Below are 26,351 nucleotides of genomic sequence, written 5' to 3'. Positions count from 1 at the left end.
GGAGCAGCAGTGGGAAAGAGCGAGCGCGCAGGAGAATTGATTTCAACACAAGCTTATCAGTGGGAGAGTGGAAGAATGAGAAAGAGAGAGCGTTAGGCCAGAGCGCCAACGCAGCGGCAAAATGTCAAGTTGGGGCTGCTCTCTCTCTAGTTCTCTGCCGGCTGTGACTGCGCTGCGCTCTTAAGCACTTGGAGCCCCATTCGAACGTTCGCTTCTTGCCATTTCATCCGCTCATCCGTCCACATCCACTTGGGTTTTTTTAACGGGAGCAAAAAGCAAAATAACCGCCCACTACCACTACCACTAACAATCCCCATATTCCATACTCCATGATTCCCAGCTCAGTTCGTGTCGTTTGATCAAAGCTTTCGGTAAGGCTTCAGCTCGGCTTCGGGTATCCACCTTTAAAGCTCTCCTCAGCGTCTCTCTCAAGTTTTCTCGGGAGCGGAGCTCAGGGACAACAGATGCGGTAAAATGGCTTCTGCGTCGACGTCGACATCCCTGCCGTTTCAGTTCTGATTGGAGGTTCGTGCGCGGCGTTTCCTCAGCTGTTTTCGTGTTGCCTTTTAGCCTGTTTGATTTGCCTTTTGCTTTCGGCTCCGTATTCGCCTTGTTTGCCAATTACGTGTAACCAACAACAAAAGAGGAAACAGATACAACAACAAGTGCTCTCGAGTGTTGCAAGCCTTCTTCTGCCGAATAAACCGCAAAACGGATTACCAAGAATCTTCGTAGAGTTGGTAAGTGGTGAGATTTTCCTCGGAATTCGGTTGGGGATTGTTATGGTTTTGATTTCGAGAAATGTCAAAGTATCAAGTTTTAACTCTTTTACAACAGGTTTAAAAATTTATTTTCTAAGATTTCACTTAAATGTTAGATTGAAGCTTAACATTGCAGAATTTTTATAACACTGGTACTAAAATTATTGTTCATTAAAAATTAATCTCAGAAGGGAAATTAAAGCTTTTCGATTCAGATAAGGATTTCCATAAATGTTTTAAAGAATTCTTAAACTTTAATTTTACCACACCAGGAAATACTCAGAAATATTCTTCAACATTTATTCCAAAGAAATTCGATAAGGATTTTATTGAGGATTTTAATGAGCAAGCCGACGACAGCCTACAACATTTAGATTAAGATTTAATGTCAGCTGAGCTTCAATAAAATTGCCCTAGGGTCGTGGTAGGGATCTACTATAATCTATAAAGTCCCGCAGATACATTTTTCACTAACAATCTCCCGCACACAAGCTCAGTATCTACACCAACACACACAAATGCTGTGCCTATTGGAAAGGTACTGATTGTATCAGACTAATATAGCCTTACTGGTACGGATACAGATACAAACACATGTACACCGTATACGGTACATGGGGAGTAATGCCACCGCACTAGATACCAGATACTAGATACACATACGTACGTCCGCCGCTTATTTGTCGGTCGTGCTTCAGTGATCTCTGTCATTTGCAGTCGCCCATTTCCTTTTTTATCCCCCACTTCCACATCCAGTCGCCGGCCGCACCCCTTTCGATCAGCCTTATAGTTTCATAAGCTTCCAGTGGCTTCCAGTGACTGAAACACATAAGATCCCCCAACTATTTTGTGAATGAACCGAGAGAATAGTGAGCAAGTGAATGAGTGAGTGAATGAATGGGAAATCCATTGTACGCAACATATTTGCACTAAGAAAAATAGTCTTACTTCAAAAACTATGTATTTAATATTTTATTTGTTTAAGACTCTCTGTAAAAACTAATTTTAAGTTAAAGACTACATATTTTTTTTTAATTCAAATATTATTTCGATGACCTCTTCAATATATTCGCATTCAAATAAATAAACAAAACCAAACCACTTATGTTTACATATTTTAACACACTACTTCTTGGCCATATGAAGCTTATTTTTAAAATTATTCTATATTAAATATTGGTTAGATGAAGGATGAAATCCATTAAATTTTGACCCTTTATTCATTATTTTTCTGATTTTTGATTCTAATAATTAAATCGGTAAAAGGTAATTAAAAAACAAGTTAAAGCAGATGTGTTTTTATGATTTTCGATCTTAATGTTTAAACCTTAAATAGGATATTAAAAACTCACCTAAAGCAGATATTTATTTCATGTGTATATTGCGCTGCAACGTTCTTTGTTGACCAAGTTCCTTGGGAAGTGAGAGCAACCTTGATTACCCTGGCCGAGCAGCAACTCAACCAATGCACCTGTGCGAAAAGCAACAAATTCAATTATGCAAATTCAAAACCCATTTGAGATCACAGCCCAAAAACCTAATCTCCGTCTTTAATCTGCATTTGTTTTTATTTTGGGTTCATTATTTGTTACTTTGCTTTTTTTTTATTCGCTAACCCACTTCACACAGTGGTAGCAACAACAAAAATCATGAATTATTATTTTGCATTGGCGCAAAAAGGAAACGAATGCCAAGTCTCTGATCACACATAAATTTTGCGGTTGTTTTGTTAATGAAACGACAAGAGCAACAGCTATTGCTCTCTTTACTATATATTTCCCGCTCTCTGCAAAAGCTTTTTCTGTTTGTTTGCCGACACACAAACACACACTTGTGAACACCTTGCGCTCAATTGAAATTATGCTCAAATTATAACTGTTATTCAGCCGGCGATCGAAACAGTTAAAGCAGCAAATAAAGAGGAAAAAGAGAAAGAAGATAACATGACTAACAAATGCCAAAAAGATCGAAGCATTTGCATTGTTGTTGTTGGTAAAAACCCAAAACAAAATCGAAACAGTAAAAGTCCACGCGGCGTATACGCAATATCAGAGGGGAGCGAAAGAGTGAGGGAGAACTCTCACCACGGCCCTCTCACTAATATGATGTATCCCTCTCTCACTCTTTGTTGAATACACGGAGAAAAATATATTTATATTTTATAAGCTAAGAAATACAAAGAAAAATACCATTAAACAATAAAAATTGGATTGCACATACTTGAATTGAAATGATTAATTTGAGTAAATATTTTACATTACTTAACGAACAGAAATGCTTCTTCTTTAAAGACCATTAAATAACATTATTTTAAGACAGAATAATTAATATAAAAACTATATTTAAATAAATAAATAATAATTGAAAAATTCAATGATAAATAAATAGCTTTTAAGGTACAAAATATATAATTTTTTTTTTGTGCATCTGTTTCTTGCTTTTTTTACAAACACAACATATCTACTTTTTCGCGCCGATTTCCTGCCCCTTTTTTGTATTCACAGATTCCTCAAAACCAATATCGCACAATACATTCCTTGATTATTGTTATTTAAAATGATTTCATATTTATTTATTTCATTTGCAAGTACCAGCTGCCTGGCTAAATAAATGTCTTTTGTCTGCTGTTTCCCCGTGCATATATACATCTGTGGTTCTTATTTCTTTAGCTCCACCGGATACTCCTTTTAATATTTTGGGGCAAATGGCGTTTTATGAAATTTCGGTTGAATGATTTTCTGATTCGTATCACCTCCCCGAAGAATGCCAGGTATTTCGCTTTCGGGTATCTGCTGCCCCGATTGTCCATCCTGATAGTGCACAAGTCGCGCGTGTACCCCATATATCTCCTTTTTTAATTAGCAATCTGCGCAAAAACTCCGACTACTGCAAAAACCTAAATTCAAAAGTGGAACACAAACAAAAACAGCTCAAAAGTAAAAAAAAAATGAGGAATCAACGAAAAATACAAAAAAACAGAAAAGGTCAGTGACCAAAATATGTTTTGTAACTCAGGCAGAAATCTTTGCGAAAAGAGAATGGGCCAAAAACTGGGCAAAAAACAGAAGCCAGAAGGCAGAGCTAACCCTTTGGACTCCGGATATAGTTACCGTTGTCCAATGTATCTACCTTTAAGGTTGTATCTTGTTTTTGCTTTAATAGACAACGTCATAGTGTGAATATTGGGAATAATTTTGGTCAAATTTTTTGGAATTCATAATCTTTTTCAGACAGCGGTTAAACAATTCGTTTGAATCGTTAAAATAGACAACATTTTAACTGAATATAATTGTTATCCCTTTAAATTAAAATATCAGTTAATAAACTATCTGACTGCAGAGAAATTAATTATAGCAGGCCTAAGGATTGCTGGAGACTTTTCGGTCTTAAACACGTGGCTATGTCCATTTCACAATATCGGCCTGCTGGCTGCAGTTGATATTTTTTTCGTGCCGTTTTTAAGCCTTTTTGCTTGCCTTACAAACATACATACGCATGCACTTTAATTCAATTAAAGAAGTCGACGTCGCTGCCGACGCAGCTCAATGTCCGCATCAAGTATACGCCCTGTGGTGCCTGAAAAACTGAAAAATCACTCACCCACACAATCGGCCATGCATACATACATCATCTGCCAGCCGTTTCCTATTTTGCATTCTTCAACGAACGGACAGCGAAAAAACAAAAAGGAGAGCGGATGGCCAGGCATCCGACTTAAGGCTGCGATATTATAGTATACCGTTGTGTGGTTGTGTTTGTGCGGGAAAAGGCAACATCGGCGAAAAGAAATAAACACACAGAAATAAGCAAGTACGAAATGCAAATGAAATGTAATTGAAAGCGGCGCTGCCGACGTCTCTGCTACCCTTAAGCTTTGCCAGGGGACATTGTCCGTTTGTCCGTTTGTGGGACGGCGATTGGGGATTGTGGATTGCCGATGGGGGACAACAAACAGGCACAGTGGTGCTCCCTAGAATAAAAAAACAGCTTTGAAATTTAAAATTTAGATAAAAAACTATGCCCTAAGTCATGACTTACTGTCCTTCCATTTTGTTAACTTCATAAAAAGAGCCAAGGTCTGGGTTTTCCTCCCTTACTAACATAACATGGATTTCCCTCTTTAGGAAACGTTATCAGGGAAAACCAGGAAGAAAGATAAATTCGTGTCACTTAACTCCAACGTCGAAAATAATAGCTTTAAGCTCGGAATGATTGATATTAAATAACAAAATGTATAAGTTCATTTCAATTAAAACTTCATTCAAACAAAGGAATCTTGAGGGCAATCGTAAAGCTTTAGAGAACAGAAAAGATGCTAATAAATAAATAAGGTAATCTATTTGTTGTGCTACCCTTACAATCCTTATGGCCCATAATTATTGCTTTGGCCTCACTGTACCTCTGGCAGGCAGGCAAAGAGCACATGACAATAAGAAAAAGCTGTGTGTATATTTTAATCCTCTCAAAGAGGATTTTTCGATTGCGGCCGCCTCTGTTGGGGCCATTTGCACACGACACCAACAACACGCTTGTGAGGGGGAGGGCGGAAAAAGGGGTGTGTGGGTGGACGGGGAACAGGCGAATGCAAAGGCAGAAAGCGAGAAGTGAGCAGAGATGTTTTCCTCGTAGCCTCCAAGGAGCGCAGCCGAGGAAAGTCACCTCTAAAGAAGCAAGCACTCTGGTATCCCCACACAAACACAGCGATACTAAAGCACACAGATACAAAGCACACACAGATACAAGCCACACACAGATACTCACGCACACGGACGAACAGTGCGCGATAAGCTTAATTGAGTGTGCAGCGGTCGGGGGAGGGTGGCAGAAGGAGGCGGGCCCCAAAAGGGGAAGGGAGAACAGAAGGTGGAGGCCACTGGGGATGACACACACACAGCACTATCAACGCACACTCACACACACACACTTGCCAGGAGAGCAAGGAGAAGGCTGAAAAAATAAAAAGTGAAATAAGCACGCAGTTGCGACGCCGACAGCAACGCCGGCAGAGACGACGTCTTGGGGCAGAGACCCGCAAAACGCACGAAGAGAAAGCAGCACACACTGCGTGTTTTTTTTTGGGAATAGTATACGTATACCCCTTATTTAACATCCTAGCTAGGGTATATTGGGTACCAAAAAGGAATGTCAAGGCTAGCAAAAAAAAATGCACATACCAAACTGAGTTTATAGTTTAGGGATAAGAAATAATAAAAAAGGTAAATAAATGAAAAATTAGGATATATATTTATTTCAATCCTTATTTAATCCTATAAATAATGAGTATTACCCCGATGATTCCCCGTGAATTAATGTATTTCACAATTATTGGCCTTTGACTATCTTTTCCTTTTTTTGTTCGTGTTGCCCAGTCAAGGCGATTTAAAACGTACGATCCCCAGGATTCCCTCTCTTTCTAACCCCCAACTTCCCTCTCTTTCGGATAGCTCCCACATGCTTTCATTTGTTTGATAAAACTTCGTGGGGATATGGCCGGGCGCAGCTGTTTTCGAAAAGTTCCGTCGGAGGATCGCTGGCTGAATCCCGCAATTAGGTCAGTTTATAAATATCCGCACCAAATTTTCTAGCTTCCATTAATGGCGCCAGGAAGAACGCGCCCATCCACCAAATTTCAGGGAATAAATTAAAAAGAAAAAGGGAGAGGAGCACATGAAAGAAAATAAATTCCCAAAAAGAAAGGCATTTTTAATATTATACTTAATTAAATATTATAAAATTAATAATTAAATCATAATTTATTTATATTTATTCAGCCTTTATTAAGTGTGAATAACTGAAACCCGAAAATATAAATTATTTCCCTGTTGTGACTTTCAAAACATAAAGTTCTCGATTTTGGAAACATGTTTTTATTTTCAGAAAAAATGTATTTAATGTGTTGGAGAGCCTTAGCAAACACATGTGGTTGGATGACTCGCTGCTCTTGCAGATTGCCGGCATTCTAATTTCGATTCGCTCTCTTCTTCATTGTTATCGCAGAAGAGCGATGAAAGCTTTTTCGGGCTGCGTAAGAATCCGAAATTCTCGCAGCTCCTAGAAAAAGGGCAATCGGACATGAATCATGAGTAGCAGTGCCTCTGGAGCTGGTGCCTTTATCTGGCATGTCCCAATGAGCAAAGTACATTCATATGTACACACTGCTATCGTGGAGGTACTTCCTTCGTCCGTCTTATCAGCGAAATGCGGTTAAGAGAACTACAAACATACATGGACAGGAAAGCACTCGGATCAAAAAAATAATTATCCACAAAATTTCCCGAAATCGGACCTTAATCGCACATCCTACCATTTTCTAAAAATAAAAACGTTTCATTATTGCGATCGTTTCTCCCTGCCTGAAGTGAAATATATTTATTGAATAATATTTTGCAATTTTTGACACTTTTGAGAGTTTCTTGGTGGTTGTGTAGTGACCATGTGGAGAGCGGTGGCCGATCGTCGAGTAGTCAACCAAGTGTGTCAGTTCAAGTGCTGCGGAACTTTCCCCGTCCGCCGGTGACACGCATTTCGAATGTCTAAATTAAGGACACCGCCATAAAAAGCTCTGCGAACGCGAGGGCAAATGACTAAGGGGCCGCTTGTGTGGGTCGAGGCGTGAAGCGGTCGCAGCTACAAAAAACCAGGCACAGATCAATAATGGTGACAGCCAGTGGCGCAAGGGAGGGGTTTTTCAAGGCGGGGGAGGAGTGTTGCAAGACTGTCGAGGAGACGCCCTTCTATGGCGCAGCTATGAGTGGCTGCATTTTTGCCTGACAAATGCCAGCCGAAAAACGATTTGGTAATCAACGGCCCAAACAAGTCGTCAAGTATTTGGGACCCCAGTTGATTTAAAAGGCCTTAAAAAAGAAACATGAAGTACAGAGACAAATATTGAGCTGCAAGAAAATTTAATTTGTTAGCACGCATAAGAATGCTAAGAAATTTTCATTTTATTTTGAGAAGTTTTTTAGGTTGATAAATTTCAACCTCAAAATAAATAATCACCAGACCAATTTTTTTATATCAAAACAAAATATCGACAATCTAATGAAAACAATAATTTGTGCCTTAAACGATGGTCACAGATCAGTCATTGAAAGTCGCAGTTTTCCTACGCCCAGATCCCGCCGATCGCCTGTGTGAGCTCACTCAGCCGAGGGCAACTAGTTTTCCCCGTCCTCCCCAAAAAACAGCCCCACCCCTCCCTTGCTTCTCTTCATGCACCTCCCCTAACTGATTTCATCGTTGACTAGCCGAAGAGCAGAGCAATTCTTTGCTGCTTTTGTTGGCGTTCACTCCTCCGCAAATGTTTGCCTTTTATGATTGGAACCAGTACAGATATACATACGTATATCGGATGTGTTACAGACATGTGGTTATGTATCTGTGGGGACATGCTGTTGTTTTTGCTATTACACGCACAATGGGGCAAAAACACAAGTCTTCTGCTTCTCGATTTCTAACGAAGTTGAGGGGATCGTAATCATACAAATTTAATTTCATGATCTCACGATCTTCTTCGATTAAATAATGATAATATAATCAAATGTTTAATTCCGCAATAATAGGAAGGAATTTTTTATTTAAACTTCATATACAATAATTTATTTTAATAATCCAATTGCAAATAACCAATAAAAAACCCAATCAACATTCGAAATCAGGTTTAACGACAAGCAAATGTCTTTTCGAAATGTCAATAAATAAGTTTACTTAGCTATCGATTTATTGATACTTTAGTGAAAGATAACACAAAATGGATATCTAAACAAACAATTGATAATGAAGTGACAATTTTTCAATGTTTTTTTATATGCTTAAAACATTGTTTAATAAACAGTAGAAACATAAAAACATATTCAAGTCTTATATCAGATACCTGAAAACGATATTTAGCTTTTCCCAAATGTTTGAACCCCTATAAATTTATGATTACTTCTAAGGCCTTTTTAGTTATCCAACATAAAACTGAATATAAGTATTACTTAATAAAAAAAAAATTGCGGATTTAATAAATTAAATGATTTTGCATAGATATTTCAGGTTTCGAATTATAGCTTACGGAGAACTATTGTCAACATACTTGCCCAATTATTATTTCTAGCTTAGTTTGTCATTTTATGTCTAATTGTGATCGAAAATCTCGAATGATCTCCATGGTGCTACGCGGGGATTCCTCTATGGCGTGTCTATTATTAAATTTCTCTATGAATGAAATTATTCACATATTTACATACACATGCACCGCAGCATATTGGTGGGTGGGTGTTTGTGTATGTGTGTAAAAACCTCGGTTACACTTGAATGACAATTTCGAAACTTATGGGGGACTTGGTCCAAAAACCAGAGTCCTACAACGTAAGTGTTGGTGTGGCATTGACAACGGCACCCCTCGAAAAACCCCTTCTCTTTGGGGGCTTACGTGCTTGGCTGCTAACCTTTTTTTCCGTTTGCGTTTTCATTTTTTCCGTTTCTGTTTTTGTTATGCTTTAAGCCAAGCTTTTTCTTTTGGTGCCTACGTGCAAAGGAATTTTACACTTGGCGAACAAAGGCGCAGAAAGAGCTAGAAACAGCCGGAGAAACAAAAACAACAACGGGACTTTATGACAGTCAAGCGTCGTCGCTAGAAATCGAAGTGGGGAGAATCGCTGGGGAGAGCGCCAAGAGCGGGCTCCCAAAGACCCAAGACTGTAGTGAGTGGGGCCAAGGGAGCAGGAGAGTTATGCATGTAACCAAAGTACAAAGAGCCGAGCTTCCAGCTGCGACAATTTGTGAGCCAAGGAGAGGCCGCAAAATGGGAAGAGCAGGGTTGGGGAAGAGAGGGTGAGGCGGCATTAGAAGAATATATACACAAGGAAATACTGCCCCCAAGATGAATTATAATTTTAAATACATTTGATTTCAAATGTTAAAATAATATTTTAAACGATAATGTATAAACTAACAAGCCATCTCGATTTTTTCCAGCGTAGAAGGAGGGACTTGAAAGGTTTTAGTTTTTAGACGCGACGCTCAGAGGAGCAGGAGGGAAAAAGGCGGGGCAGGGGGAACACCAAGCGGTCGGCACATGTGTTTGGTGCCAACCTGCGATACCTGTTCCGCCGTTGGCGTCGACGGAACACCAGAATCCGGCCACATAGCCAGCAGCTAGCAGCAGTTACTCAGTTAGTCAGTCATCAACACAGATACTCACGCACACCGATGAAGGTAGTACTACTACTACCTACACTAGCCAACGTTAGGAGAACTAACGTATATATCTTTTTCTCTCTGGGCCAACCAGTGGCTTTTGCTGTTTACACGGCACAAATAGCGCTAGAGGAAATCAAAAAAAAAACAAAAGCCCCCTTCGATCTTGCATCCCCCTCGCTCTCACGCACATCAGAGGGGGAGGAGGGGGGGCGCACACGCATGTAGAAATCACAGGCTCTGGTGGTTTTTGGTTGACTCGATGGCTCAGTTCGCTGGATTTGCACATATTTCAATATATTGAGGGGGCGACGATTGTGATTGTGTGTGGGCCACATGTACCAAGTGTCACGCACACTCAGTAATACATATATATAATATATAGTGTGTCCACCGACAAGACTTCAACCACAACAACGACCAACAAGTCAGCTAGAGCCAGAAACCCACTTTAAGTCAAAGATATTGGATAACAATTGGCAACCATTGAGGCCCAAAAAATAGCCTATAAATAAACATGATCAGTAGAAGATATACAATCGCATTCTATAATGAAAGGAATCAATGCGAAGCTCAATGTTAATATCTTAAGGACTTAGTTTTTTGTGAACAATAAATAGTAAATACATTAATAATACATAGAATATCCTAATAGAATTTATATTTTTCTGCCTTTGGAAATAGACAGATGAATGTTAAGACGTATCAAGGAATGGAGATGGTAAATACCAATTTATTCTTAAATGATATTTCAAAAACAAAGTCCTTGAACCTTATGATAGGATAAGACAAGGTAAGAGATCTCAAACTCTCCCTTGTTGTGGAAAACCCACACTGGAAAAATCATTCATTATAATTGCCCATCCCCACTGTTTGTCTACCACTCTTCAAACGGGTCTTTATCCGTCAAATGTACAAATTCCGTTTTCACTCCCAGCCGAAACTGAAATTTCAACATCATCATCTTGGTCTGTGGGAGAAGAAGCATCGTTAATTTGTGAGCCCGGTCACAGATTATACTTCCAACCTCCGCTCTCGCGAACACATACCGCTCTGATGGAACTATTGTTGTAACTCTTTGCTGATAAAATTCAAGCAGGAGGGCAGCCCCCGTTTCCGCCCCTTTTTGGGAAGTATGGAGAGGAAGTCATGGAGTATAGATAGAGCGGTTTATACGTATTAGATCAGCGACTAAGTAGAACGGCAACAACAATGGCAACGGCTCTAGCACCACTACCCACACTAGCAGCACCGCTACACAGGAAGAAATGTTGCATTGGATACATATTATTATTATACCCTTGCAGAGGATATTATAATTTTAGTCAAAAGTTTGCCGCGTTTTATAAAGTGTACTTTACAAACATTAAAATTCTTTCGAATGGTAAAATGAGGATCTTTGAACCTAATTTTTTTCAGGTTCGTGTACCCTATTATATTTTATAAGCAAGGAAACTTAATGATTTGATATTTCATCCAAAAATATTAAAAAATTTTGCTCTTAACCACTTGGATAAAGATTCAACATGTTATCATATTATGATATCATTAAAAATACAAATAAAATATATTTTCTTCGGAATAACTGTTGGAATACAATTATATTATATGGGATCGAAACTTCCTCAAAGCCTTGATCCTATTTTTCTCGGTGCAGCCAGAGCCATAGCTTTATACCCATAGACAGAAACATAGATCCATAGACCGGGCCACAGCCCGAGAGTCGGAGTCAGAGTTCCGATCCCAGGCAAAGCTCCACAAAAGCCACTCAAAAGTGGAAAAAATTAACCAGACTGAAAAAAAATAAAAACACACCACCAACAACACGCAATAGGGCAAGGCAAACAACAACAGCGGCAGCGACGTCGGCAGAGCTACAGCAACAGGAATTTACGATTCAGTGACTACCTTATTGTTGTTGTAGTTGTCTAGCCTGTGTATGTGTGCATTTGTTGCTTTTTCACCTGGGTTGGGGAGCTCTGTACTTGTGTGTGAGAGCCTATTAGGCGAAACGATCGTTTCCGTTGCAAGGGGCAAAAGGGGTGGGGAGGGCTGTTTCTGTTGTTGTTGCTGCCGTTACGCCTTCAGACAGTTAATAATAGACAACAACAACAACAACAAAAATGCCCGCCAAGGTGTGTAGGATAAAAAAACACATGAACAAATTATAAAAAGTGCGAGGGAACTTTGCCCAAAGCTCGCTGCTTAGGATCTCCAATCCAATCGCTTTAAGCCAAACTGCCACTTCACTTGTAGAATTTACAGCAGGCTTACGTAATCCCTCGCCTAAAAAAACACCAGTTGAACAACGCTCCTGCACACCAACACAAATATATGCATACAGTATAACTTTCCTATGTTGTATATACAATGTATAACACTGGGATATAGCGAGTAGTAGTAATAATACCCTTGGTAGAAATTTAGGGATTTATAACCCATTGCTTCAAAATGTACAACAATTTCGTTTTAAAACTTTGTAATTTAAGTTTTTAAAATGTAATCAATTGTTGGCAATTCTTTAAATGACATTCCTAATCTTAGTAGAATCCGTTAAAGTTTTTGGGTTTAGAATATTAAGTTACCCTATAACTCCTTATTTTTTCCATAGCTCATCTCATCTATTCGAGTATCCACTGTATATCCCACCACGCCTGCGTTGCTGAGCTCTCGCGTTTCCACATGGTTTTCCCATATTTCGGTGGCCTGGAAAACCCCAACCCCAAAACAGTTTCAATAGAGGCCCAACCCAAAAAGTTGCCCTTACAACAACAACGGCAACAACGACGACGGAAAAAGCGAGGGAAACAAATCATCAACTGTTGCACACCCAAAAGGTTGTTTTTGCTGTTACTGGCGGTTTCCTAGCTTTTTTCCAGCGCGTTTTTCTTTTTAACCCCGTTTCGCTACCCCACCCCTCCGCGCCCCGTGCCCATCGCGTGCAAAGGAAATTAAACATTCAAAAAGTCAAAGGCGCAAGCAAGAGAGCAACACACTGGCTCCCTCGCTCTGGTGCTCTCTCTTTTTTGGAGACTTTGGGGACCAAGCGAAAAGTCTACACAAACCGCAGCCCTATTGCCTGTTTGTGTTCGAGTGTGAGTGAGCAAGAGCGTTCCTTTTGAGAGAGGAGGATTTTTAGAGCGTATGTGAGTGTGAAGAAGAAGCAGTGCTAGCAGCAGCGACGTCGACGTCGGGAACTTTTGGAGCCCAGTTGCTCCGTCGTCGATCGCCAGAGGATAGGATCGTCGCTCACTCGCTCACTCAACGGATTCGTGTCAAGCAAGACGGACGAGAATTTGCCGACGACGCGAGAGCGCGCCCCCCTCTTTCCGTCTCTCTTTCGCGCCGAGTTGTGAAAATTTCCACAAGTTAAATTTAAATGAAAAAAAAAGTGCAAAGGAATCAGGCGAAATAGCGAAAAGTAATTTCTGTTTAACAATTGCGGGCAGTGCATTAGTATCCAATTTAATTTGAAAAGTTTACAGTGAAACTAATGAAGGGTTTCAGAAAATAATAAAACATTTTACTCACAACTTTAAAGGAAAAAAGTCTCAAAAAGGTGCTTCTGATGTTTTTATTATTCAAAGTGTGTATCACTTATGTATGTTTAACTTTCAATCTGTTAAATATTTGAACTTACTTAATTAAGATCCCGGTATAATTTAAAAAAGTGATTAAAAAGAAAGTATGTTCGAAAAAAAGACACAGACTTACAATGTTGTTAAAGAACAGTGAAATGGTCTCCATTCTGTGTATGTAGTTCCTTAGAACTTTCAATCAATTAAAAATTCTATAAAATGAGTGTCAAGAAGAGAAAAGAAAAGGGTGTCTCCTTTTAGGACTTACGAAATAATTCGAAGAAACCGCCTTGTCTCACTTGCTCAGTATCCCCTTCTCCCTTTTCAGACACATGTATTTAAAGGGGGTGTAAAACTGAGCGAGTGTGTGTGTGCTGTAAAGTGATCTCCTCTCCGCAGGCAAGCGCCCACCCCTAAAAACATCCGCTCTTATCAGGCAGTGTGTGTGTGTGTGTAGGGGGGGTTTGAGTGTCAGTGAGTGAGCAGCGACGTCGGCAGCGCAGTTGGCTTTCTGCGTCGAGGACTCTGACTTACTCATTCTCTCGCGAGTCTTTCCCAAGTGAGGACGTGTCAAATAGTGATCCTCTTGCCTGCACTCGCTCTCTCTTTACAAAAAAAACAGAAAACGGTAAAAAATAAAAAAACTAATGGCTGAAAAACAATACAATTCCATTTAAAAGCCAGCCATAAATGAAAATACACGTATTTGTGCGATCGGGCGGCGAAAAAAGCTTTCGCCACTAAGCTTTTCTAATAACTGTTTGGCATTGCCAGTGTGTGTTTGTGTGGGTATGCTGATCTCTTCCTTTCACGCTCTCTCTCAATTGAATGGTTTCTCAATTGATTTGAACAAGTGCATAAAAACAATAACAATTGCAAACAAACGAAAAGTGTAAAGCTTCGACAACAAAATAGAAGCGTGGAAAAACAGAAAGCAAACTAAGAGTGCAGACTATGCTTGTGTGTGTGCCAGGAAGACGGGAATGGGAATTCCGTGGGCGAATGGGAATGATTTTCAATTAAGTGTACAAAGCAACTGAAACTGGCGTGGCGATAAGATAAGAGCGGCAGCAGCAAATATTTAGCAAGTGGAGGAAGCAAGAGGAAGCGTGGTTTCAAGACAAGGATTTTTTTGTTGGAATTACGATCGTCGAAAGTGAGATAACGGGGACAAGAAAAAAACGTGCCACGAATATTCCATGACTTTCCACAGCGATTGTCTACTGGAATCAAGGCTAGTGCGTGTGTGCCTGTGTGCGTTTCAGTTTCCAGTTGGTAGAGGCCTCTAAAGATTTAAAGTCTTGTTTATTTGTTGCTCTCCTATTTCCACACCCTTTGGCAAGTTTTCAAGTCGCACACACACACAAAGCAACAGTCGCTGTCATTCCAGTCACTCTCTCTCTCCTGTCTCTCTCTCTTTCTCCCTCTCAAACACACACAACATTATTGCTGCAGTGCGTGTGCGTGCCTTGTTGTTGTTGCTGGCTGCCTGCCCATTTGAAACACATTTGAAATTTCCATTTGGATTTCCTCATTTACTTTTCCTCAACTGGCCTGCATAATATGTTCGTCTCTGACCCTTTGGGGTCGACTTTTAAATTAAAGTCAATTGAACGCCGGCAGCATGGCAGCAGCGCAGTTTCGAGGTCCAGGACTCTTTTTTTTGAAGAAAACATACAGTAGGACTTGTCTAGTTGAGAACTGGTCATGTTTTTTTAATAGTTTTGTAGCTCATTATTAAATTTCATAGAAACGTGTATATAGGTTTTTGATGATAAATCTTTAAAATTAATTTATATAAAATAACTTGAATTATTTTATTTTCTTAAAATGGAGTTTTGGTTTTAGTTTCTCCATTTTTTTAAACACATAATTTTGTTTGATAAAATGATTGTGATATAAACGTAAAAAAATGTGGAAGAAACTATTTTTTTAACTTCATAAGAGCTATGCGCCCTGAAAATGCATGTCATGTGCCAACCTATACTGTATTCGATAATTAAACCAGAAAGAACAAACTGAAAAATTAATTATCCACTATTTTTAATACTGAGTTTTCTACGTAACTATTTAAAGTAACTTTTATCTTAAGGCTGTACATGTACTAATCTTTGGATTTCCTTCGATTGCAGCACGCTCTGGAATATATGTTTTAACGGCCCGAACAGCTGTCAGGCTTCAAGGAGAATCCCAGCCCAGGACAACCAAAGGACCTTAGATGTTCCCAGGGCACACAGACAGCCCCACTTACATGAGGACATAAATCGCGATCACACACACACTCGCACACCTCTTAGTGACGCAGCCACGGCCTTCAAATGAAGATGGCATCTCAACGCTTCTGCCTTCGGTGGAACAACCATCAGAGCAACCTGCTGTCCGTCTTCGACCAGCTGCTCCACGCAGAAACTTTTACAGATGTGACGCTGGCCGTCGAGGGTCAATACCTAAAGGCACACAAGGTGCGTGATCTAATGGTTTTATAAACCGTATTATTTTCATTTATCCTTACTCAAACATTTTTTTATCACAAATATTAAAATTATAATAAAATAATCTTGTAATCATTTTAATAATATCACTAATAATATTTTAAACTTTAATAAATTACACTTGTTAATGTTTTTCTAAACTTTGAATATTTTCATTTTCACAAGATAAATTTTTATTATTCGCTGGATTATCTTTATAAAATAATAGATACTTAAACGATATAAGATAAGATAAATATATAATTTTGAAATGCCGCATCTACATTTAAGCAACGCTTTCCTATTAATTGTTTACAATCCCACAAGTTTAAGTAAACTAATAAATCTTAACCCCTCCCACAGATGGTGCTATCCGCCTGCAGTCCTTACTTCAATGCACTGTTCGTAAATCACCCGGAAAAGCATCCGATTGTCATACTAAAGGACGTACCCTACTCGGACATGAAATCACTGTTGGACTTTATGTACAGGGGCGAGGTCTCAGTGGACCAGGAGCGACTTACCGCATTCCTGCGCGTGGCCGAGAGCCTGCGCATCAAGGGCCTCACAGAGGTCAACGACGACAAGCCCTCCCCGGTGGCGGCCGCAGCAGGAGCGGGGGCGACGGCTTCCGAGAACACGCCCACTCCACCCCAGCTGCAGCGCATCCAGCCGTACTTGGTGCCCCAACGGAACCGATCGCAGGCTGGCGGACTGTTGGCTAGTGCCGCCAATGCCGGAAACACCCCCACCCTGCCGGTGCAGCCGTCGCTGCTCAGCTCGGCTCTAATGCCCAAGCGAAAGAGGGGCAGGCCCCGCAAACTATCAGGCAGTTCGAATGGCACGGGGAACGACTATGACGACTTTGATCGCGAGAACCTCATGAACGACTCCTCCGATCTGGGCAACGGCAAATTGGGCAATGAATCCTTCTCCGGAAATGATGATGGCTCCGATGACAATCAGCAGAATGTAGGCCACGCCGATGATCTGAATGTGAGTTTAAAGACTGATTTTTTGGGTTCATTCCTTAACATTTTCATGTAACTAATCAATTCGTTTATCTTCTTATCCACAGGAAAGTCGCGATTCTCTACCACCGAAACGATCAAAGAACGCCAAGGATCACCGCACTGTAAGCCAGCACGAGGACAACAGCACTTCCGGTGAGTCCTCAATACCAGTATATTTCTGCATAGCCATAGCAAACCATTACATAGTCCTAAGATCATTTGCCTAGACCTAAGACAAAATGCACCATCAACCAATATCGAAACCTCATTCTTAAGTCGACACTCATGTGCACCCAGCTAAAGACATATATCGAAAACCAAATCAATCCAATACAGTGCCAGGCTGAAGTCACATATCCACATTCGACCAATCTCATCTGCGAATATCGGAAAAGCTAAAAGGGATTTTACGCATTTCAATTAGTAGAAATCTGAAAACAAACTCGCGTCGGTTCCTCTTCCGCTTAGTGAAAAAAAAAGAAAATGTGAGAAAGTTATACGAAAATTGTTAAGTGAATTCGCAACGTTCAAGGCATCTTCCGTCCGTCGGCAGGTGAGTGTCCCCAACAACCAGCTAATGCAGTTGATGCCTAAGAAATGCAAATCCACCAGCTGACGAAGAGATTATTGTGAAGTTGAGAATCGGGTTGAGCTCACAGGGATTCATGGCCGACGTGATAAGAATGATCAAGAAAAATATAGCTAACAAAATTGTCCAAATTTACCGCGCCTCAAAAATTTAAATGTAGCAAGATAATAACTCCAAAAACTGAAAGAAAATCGCCACCTCTCATGACCATCACCCACAATGAAATGCTGTTGTCCATTTCCAATCATCTCCTTCTCGAAACTATGCAAAAATTAACCAACAAACAACAGGAAAATGATCAACTGAAAACTGTCACTAAACAAACAGAAATACTTTCGAATTCGTAACGCGTTGAAAATGGCTTGAAATCCCTATAGCTTTTCCGATCCGATTTGAAACTCTTTCTCTCTCACTTGCTCGCGTCATGTGTTTTGCCTTTCTCTTGCATACATCCTGCACACACATATTTAATACTATATCATAACTCTCATACTAGATTTATTCGCCTGATATTTGTAAAATTAAATAGTTTTAATAAATCAAAATATAAGATTTACAAAAATGTAAATTTGTGCTTAAACGAGAAATTATAAAAAAAAACAATTCAATTTTCAATGGAAGTCAAAAACCTGTTTTAAGAGAAATTGAAAATGTTTATTTGTAAAACGTATTAAAAAAAACAGTTTTTTTTTCAAAACCTTTAAGCCATACTTATGAATGAATCCCATAAATTTAAAGTCATTTTTTATACTGAAATTTTTTACAAAACATACAAATAGCTGTGGCGAATAAACATAGTATTGGAATACTAGATGGACCCAATTAACCTATTTATGTAAACAACATTTTTAGATGGCAACGACAGCGACGGCGAAGGTCTGGACACTTCTTATATGGAACCTCAACTCATGCTGGACGAATACGATGAGCCCGTTGAGTTTAAGTACAACCCGCTCACCGAAAACAGCTCGCCCACGCAGGACCACACGGATGGCAGCCACATCAACGAGCAGGCGCGTCAACAGGCCTTCCTCATCGCCGCCCAAAGGAAGCATCAAGCGGACACAGCTGCAGCGGCAGCGGCGGGTGGCGGTCTCAAGCTTAACATTATCGGGATGGCGGCAGGAGGGGCGCAGGTGAAGAGCATGGTCAGCATACCCAAGTTGACGCCCATTGGTAAGGTCAACGCCGCCTCTACGCCACTGGTATCGCCGGCCGGGTCCTCCTCCATGGCGTCGGTCAAACCACGCGTTCAGAAAAGGCCCAAACTAGCCAAACAGAACGGCGATGTCAAGCCGGCCGTGTTTACCAGCCAGGAATACCTCGACATTTACAACAGCAACGACGGCTTTAAGTTTAAGGCCGCCGGCCTGAGCGGTAGCACGCCGAACCTTAGTGCCGGAATGGGAACGCCGTCGGTGAAAACCAAGCTGAATTTGAGCAGCAACGTGGGCGAGGGCGAAGCGGAGGGCTCTGTGAGGGACTACTGCACCAAAGAAGGAGAGCACACATACCGCTGCAAGGTCTGTTCCCGCGTCTACACGCACATCAGCAACTTCTGCCGGCACTATGTGACCTCTCATAAGCGCAACGTGAAGGTGTACCCGTGTCCCTTCTGCTTCAAGGAGTTCACGCGCAAGGACAACATGACGGCGCACGTGAAGATCATCCATAAGATCGAGAATCCGTCGACGGCGTTGGCCACAGTGGCGGCAGCGAATTTGGCCGGTCAGCCGCTGGGCGTTTCTGGGGCTTCGACGCCTCCGCCGCCGGATCTGAGTGGCCAGAACTCAAATCAGTCGCTGCCCGCCACCAGCAATGCGCTCTCCACCTCCTCCTCCTCGTCGACGTCCTCGTCTAGCGGATCCCTGGGACCGCTGACGACGTCCACAGCCCCGCCAGCTCCAGCAGCTGCGGCGCAGTAATCTCCGGACACCTCACTTTAAGCCCAAAAAAGCACTAACTCAAAGAAAAAGTGGAGATTGAGGCAGTCGCTAACAATTAGAGGAAGCATACTGCAGCGCCAGGCGCTCTTCGGGATTAATTTGTTGTTGGGAAGGGGAGCATTAGAAGTTAAAGTAGATTTTTTGTTGATTTTGTTTTTAGTTTTTTACTTGGCTTCGATGGATGACGGAAATCTCCGGAGCCAGCAGACGTTTTTATGTTGTGCAATTTACTTCTTCAGTTACAATTACAATAATTTTTTGGACCCCTTTTTAAAGACCCGATCTGAACGCAATGCTTATCTAATCCTACCAACTACCCCTAAGATTTACGATTATTATTTATCCCCGACCGATGACTGCGTGTCGATCGTTCTTCATTAGCGCGTAGTACAAGACCCAAAATCAAATAATTTTTGTGGCTTAAACTTTACAAACCCATCCATTAGGTTGCCTTTTTATTGGACACCAGAGCGGCCTTATATGCGAAGTGTATCCCGGCAAGAGTTACACTAAAAACCGAAACTAAACCTGCACTTTTAGATAATTTAACTATATATACACACAGATATGTTATTAATAATTATATACATAATATATAAAAACATTGAATGGTATGTCTAGCTGTAGTTCTATTAATTAATTTATCATTATCACTATGTTCGATACGCTAATGTTAATGCTATACAAATATTGCAAGCCGAAATCAGAAAACGAAAAGAGGAGAATCTATGTAATATTAATCATGCGAGAGGGAGCGCAGATCTACCTTGTTGCCTTCAAATGAAGCTAGTTAAAAGTTAAAACCGGGTCTGGGCCAAGGTCGTTTGACCCCCAGCACCCGCTCACCCACACACTTCCCCCGTAACATCCGAAATCCGGCGAAAGATTTAAAATGTTTCGTCGGAATCGTCGATAAAGTGTAACTACAAATAGTAACAGCAACAATAGTTGTAATGATAAAGCTAATATTAGTGAGCATAACGTAAACCTAATTTATCATCTATAAACGATTTATGTTGTATATCGGAGGCTTAAATTATCGCCAAAGAAAATGAAAAACAAAAGAAATGATAAACAATATGCAGTTGAAATTCAACAGTAAAAACAGAGCAGCAGCAGCGCCCGTAGTAAAAAAAACAGTGTAAAATGGCAAAATATTGTTGTCAATGCGAAACGATCTCCAAACAAAATAAAGCTCTTGAAAAGTAGACAAGTAATTCCTCAAGTCATGTGAAACGTTCAAATTTGTTGCAATTCGAGAACTAAGAGATATAAAAATATTCAAATACCCAAAACTGCATTACAAAACTGACAGAAAAAAATGAAACAAAATTAAGCGCAATCAAATAATAAACAAGCTGCGTACGCTAACTTATTAAATAATTTTTGTTTTTAATTCTTTATTTAGTGGTAGCTAGTGCAATTTAGTCAGTAAGCCGCCGTCTCCCAAACACCGACTAATGACCATCGCAAATATATATTTCCACCCAATCGATCTAATCTTCTCTTTTGGCGTTAATTTTAAACAATCAATCAAACACACCATGCATATTTATTTGTGTGTATGCTGTTTGTACTATATTTTACTTTATTTTTAAACTACTTTTTTATATGAATATATTTATATATATTTTTGCATTCAACAACTATACACCTTCAGCAATTTTCTCGCTTTCAAACAAAAATGTCCAAACTCGAAACCTGAACGAGGAAAATAGCTACATAATAGAGAGTCATGCTTTGATGCCCAAAGAAAATGAAGAATAAGAATCGTAATACAAGGCAAAACTTCCATGTGAGAATGAGAAAATTGTCTGGAATTGTTGGTAAACATGGTTTCCGTTTAAATTAGCTAATTACGAGACACACACTTTACGAAATATCGTATGATACGTTAAACATAATTACTAAATAGTGAATCACACGCAATATTAATCAAGCAGAACATTTATATATTATCGTTTAAAACTGACCAACAGAAGAAAAATAAAATACACAATGCAAAAAACACTCAATAGAAATTCAGTTCTGAAACACAAAATTGATTGTTTTTATTTATATTTATATTTGTGGGTTTTTTGGTTAATTTTGGGAACTTAAAATAAAAATTATTGGCTTAAAAATTTCAATTTTAATAATAAAAATATTAACTATTTTTTTTTTATAAAAAAGTGTAATGTTTGCATTCAAACATACAAACTAGCCTCTATTTTTTAGAACTCCAAACTGTCTAAACATTTGTTCAAATCAAATCAATTGGAAAAAAACTACATATACATATATATTTATAAGTATTTAATAAAATTGTAAATATAGTTCCTTATGCATTATATCTCTGTTTGCAGTGACTCCTATTCATGCCACTTCGGAGCTCTCTCAACGGCTCTTTGGCTCCTCTTCGACCACAATCTCTGCAACGGCAACTGGCGGCGGCACCACCACTCTCACAGAACCTATTTCTCTGCTGGAGATCAGCGAAAATCGGGACTCAACTACAGTCCACCTGCCGACTATTTTAGGTCTGAAGATTCGCGCCATCAACACCACAACTACCACCAAGCCGTCTACACCTCAAACGCCCACAAAATCGAAGCCCAAGACAAAGCAGGTGGCAGGAAACAATAATAGCAACTCCCTGCTTAAACAACAGCTTCGTGGCGGGGCCAAGGATCCCGAAGTTCCCCCAACCACCAGGATAACCGTGCCAGTGGCTCCCAACACCAACATAAATGTCGATGAACTGGCCAAGGAAATGCCGAAGAAAAACCAGGACGAGGTCAACGCCTGCATTGGACTGCAATCCCTGGCCAATGCCGCCGAACAGCAGGCGGCCCAGGTGGCCAACAGCAGTGGCAACCTTCACCACCAACTGCTGCTCCACATGGCGGCCAACAACTCCATGCTTAAACCCGATTACTACCAACAGCATGAATCTCCTTCAAGTGCTGGCCAATTTTTGGATGATGACATGGATCTGATGTGTATAAATGAACAGCAAGATAAAAGCGAAGAACCCGATCACGAAATGCTTACCCTGGCTGATGAAAATGCAGGTCTACCTGATTATCAGAGTAATGAAACGGATGCCACACCATCGCAGGAAGAAGCCCCCGCTCCAGAGACACCAACGGCACCCCCACCGACACCTAGAAGTGGTAAAAAGGGCGCCAAGCGACCCATTCAACGAAGGAGAGTACGCCGCAAGGCCCAGTCTACACTGGATGACCAGGCGGAGCATCTGACGGAGATGTCCGTGCGGGGATTGGATCTCTTTCGATATGCCAGTGTGGTGGAAGGCGTGTATCGCTGCACCGAATGCGCCAAAGAAAACATGCAGAAGACCTTTAAGAACAAGTACAGTTTCCAGCGGCACGCTTTTCTCTATCACGAGGGCAAGCATCGCAAAGTTTTCCCGTGTCCCGTGTGCTCCAAGGAGTTCTCGCGACCAGACAAGATGAAAAACCACCTGAAGATGACGCATGAGAACTTCACGCCGCCCAAGGACATAGGGGCCTTTAGTCCTCTGAAGTACTTGATCAGTGCCGCAGCTGCTGGAGATATGCATGCTACGATTTATCAGCAGCAACAGGAGCAGGCCCATTACCAGAGACAGTTGGCAGAGCAGCTGGAGCAGCAGAACGCCTCCTTTGACAGCCAGGATAGTTCGCTACTGCTGCCCGATGTAAAGCTGGAAAGCGAAGATCACGATGAGGATCAGGAGGCGGACCTCAGCGATGCCGGCTATGAGGCCTCGAATCCAGCGGCAGCTGCGGCCGCCATGCTGAGCCTGCAGCAGGATGTCATCATCAAGAATGAGATACAGATCTCGCCGTCGTCCTCACCCACTCCGCCCACCTCCTGTGCGGTGGCGGAGGGCAAGTCCTTGGCGCTGGCCACCACCGCACAAACCGCAACGTAAAGACTTGGCAGGATACTAGAGTAACTAGAGGGCTACAAACGCACAGCCACGTTTTACCATAAGAAGCGAGCTGAACTGTAGAATACTTTTTATCAACATAAGCAATCGTGGCACTCAAAAACATCAGACTCCAAACGATTTTTTAGTTAAATTCAGTAACCTAGTTAATGTAAATCCGTAAGCAATATTAATTCTAGCACCTGCTCCGTCCAGAAAGCCTATTTTAAGCAAATATAGTATTTAATTTGATCTAGGACATAAGTTTTCTCGCATTAAGCAACGCACACAGTTCAGTGAACTTTAATGACTTTTGGCTTTAATTATAAACAATTTGACTGGCAACCTACTGGATCATGAAAGGATCCGTACAGCAACAACTTTGATTACTTTTCATTTCTTTTTGTGATTTTGTTGAACCTTTTTATGAAGTACTTTGTTTTTTTTATTTTTGTTGTATATAATAGCTATGCCTATATTATATATATAGATTTGTTTAATACTCAGAGTCCGTAGTATAATTTTGTTCATTTCCTTGGCAACAAGCTGGAATCAAATGTATTGGCTATTTGTGCAATCTTTAAAACAAGTTGGCGGCCGTTAACAAATCCGATAATGCGGTTCTGCGGCCCCACAAAATGTTGTAAACTTAATTACTAACTTAAGACCACTTAACTAGCATCTAGGCGTAGTCTTAAGGCACTCTACTCTATGCATGTTCCAACGTACAACAAAATGCGCAACGGACTTCCAGTGAAGAAATTAACTGATATTTATACGAAATCAAAATCTGGTATTAAGTATTACAATTTTAACCGGTTACTTAACGCAACAACTACGACTTAAACTTTTGCGCTCAATCCCTAAATATTATAGTTGCGAATTTAAGCTTATGTTCATGGAGAAACCATAAGCGATTTCATTAAATAAAGTGAAGTTTACTGAAAGATACTCTAAAGGTTCCTGAATTTATATTAACAAAAGCATAATGAAATGAACCAAACGACAAGCTTTTAGAGGTATGTATAACACTTCGCATTTAAGACAATTAACCAACGTTGAAATATTAAAAGTCACCAACAATTGATCAGAAAGATAATATAAAATTGTATGCAGAATAATGGATAACTAAAACATACGTTCAAAAATCCTCTAAAAAGTGGTGGGGGGACCAATAAATTGAACCAAGGAAGGGATGTCCATTCCATTTCCTAGGATCTCGGCATCTCAGATTTCAAAAGCTCTCTCAAAATACACAGTTGAATAATGCAGATAAAAAAGATTAAAATTTTGTTTCTTAAATATTATATTGTATTTTTATTAAATTTGCCAGCTTTGTCAATTTACTGATTATTGGCCCTTCGGTACCAGAAACGTGCCCGAAAGTCATCGGAGCAGGTGAGGAATGCAGGTGCATTCGGTGAGTGGGTAATGTAGCGCACAGGTCCGTTGTGTCCCAGCGAATTGAGAGTCAGTCGGCAGCCATTACGTGAGTTCCAGGAACACAGCGACGTGGTGGCCTCGTCGGGGAAGAGCACGTAGTCCTCGGTGTGGTTAAACACGGCCTCCGTTTGGTGTTCCTGCTTGCCGGTGGTTCCTGCACCAGTGTATGTCTGGATGGGACGACTCGTGCACAGCTCCCAAAGGTACACCAGGGAATCCATACCGGAAGAAAGGAGGTACTAACAGGAATTCGTTTTAATTCGGCCTCGTCAAGATACCAGTATAGATGTTCCTTACCTTCCCATTTCTTGTGAACTCCAGCGAGCAAATGGCCGCTCCTCCGTGCGCCTCGGCAATGGTGTTGATGCACCGCCCGCTGATCCCATCCCAAATCTTTATATCTCCATCGTAACTGCCAGTGGCGTACAGTTTTCCAGTGGGTGAATACTTCACACAGGTCACTCCCGCCTTGTGCTGCTGGGAGGGTATGGCACTCACAAAGCACTGAGTGGTGTGCACATCATAAACCCTCAGGACATTGTGCTCCGTGCCGATTGCCACGTAGTCACCCGTGGGATGGAAGGAGAGGCACAAAACGGGCTCGCAGTCGGTGAAAACCTTGTGGGCCTTCTTCACCGAGGGCTTGGCGATGTCAAACAGCTTGACAGTGCCATCGCGCGAGGCGGAGGCCAGGATGTGTTCCTTGGGGTGGAACTCGAGATATGACACCTCGTCAGTGTGATCATAAAGCGTGCGAATGACCGGGTGACCCTGCTGCTCCCTACCCGGCTCTATGTCCTCGGGTGCCGACTTGGCCAGCATTCGCTCCACATCCAAAATCTTGATGCTGGCATCCACACTTCCGGTGGCCACCAAAGATCCATCGCAACTGAAGGCCCCGGCGCGACAGGCCTGTTTATGCGAGGTCACGTAGGCCGTTTCGTAGGAGTGGGGTTCCGGGGCCAAGGCAGAGGCCTCCGGCTCAAATTCCAGGTCTATCCCGGGCAGGACGTCATCCGAATGGTTCTTGTCCTTATCGCTTAGTGTCTGCATTCCGGCAATCATTACGTGCAACAGTCGTTCACTCGGAGCACACTGGTCCGCCTTTACAAGCATGGACAGCTCCATGGCGAACTTCTCCAAGCCATCGTACATCAGTTGGCTGTCAGAAATGCCAGAGATTTGTAGTAATATTCCCTTTTAGGGCTTCACCTACCTGATCATCAGGCGGTACAAGATCTCCCTGTTCTTGACCAGGTTGCTGGGGTCCAAAATCTCATCGCGCATCGTGGTTATTTATTACAATTATTTTTCAACACGAATATAAACAAAAAACCAAGATTTAGTAGGAGTCGAAGCTATTGTTATCGTTTTTATTTGCCTTGCCGGTATGCCATCTCTAGCTGGGATGGTATTTAAATACTAGCCTGAAGTTTTGAGTGGTTTTT

The 26,351-nt window shown here is 41.1% G+C and overlaps 2 protein-coding genes across 7 annotated transcripts; one reads left to right on the top strand and one right to left on the bottom strand.

Moving 5' to 3' along the window:
* The first annotated feature begins 232 nt into the window (after window positions 1–232).
* Window positions 233–24,407, top strand: LOC108045112 (protein tramtrack, beta isoform). Of its 6 annotated transcripts, none has more exons than XM_017124326.2 (5): window positions 233–740; window positions 15,658–15,987; window positions 16,360–16,992; window positions 17,075–17,162; window positions 21,890–24,407. In XM_017124326.2, the coding sequence occupies exons 2-5, from the start codon at window positions 15,844–15,846 to the stop codon at window positions 23,461–23,463; spliced, it is 2,439 nt and encodes an 812-aa protein (XP_016979815.1). In that variant the 5' UTR covers window positions 233–740; window positions 15,658–15,843; the 3' UTR covers window positions 23,464–24,407. The 6 variants fall into 6 exon arrangements, with proteins under 6 accessions (XP_016979815.1, XP_016979817.1, XP_016979812.1 ...); XM_017124328.2 differs by lacking the exon at window positions 233–740 and adding an exon at window positions 13,179–13,368; XM_017124323.2 differs by lacking the exon at window positions 233–740 and adding an exon at window positions 13,375–13,506.
* A 341-nt stretch (window positions 24,408–24,748) lies between these two features.
* On the bottom strand, window positions 24,749–26,294 carry LOC108045108 (cleavage stimulation factor subunit 1). Its single transcript, XM_017124313.1, has 3 exons — window positions 26,120–26,294; window positions 25,201–26,065; window positions 24,749–25,142 (listed from the first exon to the last, which is right to left on the bottom strand). Exons 1-3 carry the CDS (start codon window positions 26,188–26,190, stop codon window positions 24,804–24,806), a joined length of 1,275 nt encoding a protein of 424 aa, XP_016979802.1. The 5' UTR covers window positions 26,191–26,294; the 3' UTR covers window positions 24,749–24,803.
* Between the last annotated feature and the right edge of the window lie 57 nt (window positions 26,295–26,351).

Source organism: Drosophila rhopaloa, unplaced genomic scaffold, assembly GCF_018152115.1.
Source record: "Drosophila rhopaloa isolate 14029-0021.01 unplaced genomic scaffold, ASM1815211v1 contig_167, whole genome shotgun sequence".
NCBI classification, from domain to species: domain Eukaryota; kingdom Metazoa; phylum Arthropoda; class Insecta; order Diptera; family Drosophilidae; genus Drosophila; species Drosophila rhopaloa.
This window is presented reverse-complemented; position numbering and strand designations above follow the sequence as displayed.

Coding starts and splice junctions, on each gene's coding strand:
- LOC108045112 (XM_017124326.2), top strand. CDS start 15,844: ATGAAGATGGCATCTCAACGCTTCTGCCTTCGGTGGAACAACCATCAG. Junction 15,988..16,359: donor AATACCTAAAGGCACACAAG/GTGCGTGATCTA, acceptor CCCCTCCCACAG/ATGGTGCTATCCGCCTGCAG. Junction 16,993..17,074: donor GCCACGCCGATGATCTGAAT/GTGAGTTTAAAG, acceptor TCTTATCCACAG/GAAAGTCGCGATTCTCTACC.
- LOC108045108 (XM_017124313.1), bottom strand. CDS start 26,190: ATGCGCGATGAGATTTTGGACCCCAGCAACCTGGTCAAGAACAGGGAG. Junction 26,066..26,119: donor TTGTACCGCCTGATGATCAG/GTAGGTGAAGCC, acceptor CATTTCTGACAG/CCAACTGATGTACGATGGCT. Junction 25,143..25,200: donor AGTTCACAAGAAATGGGAAG/GTAAGGAACATC, acceptor AATTCCTGTTAG/TACCTCCTTTCTTCCGGTAT.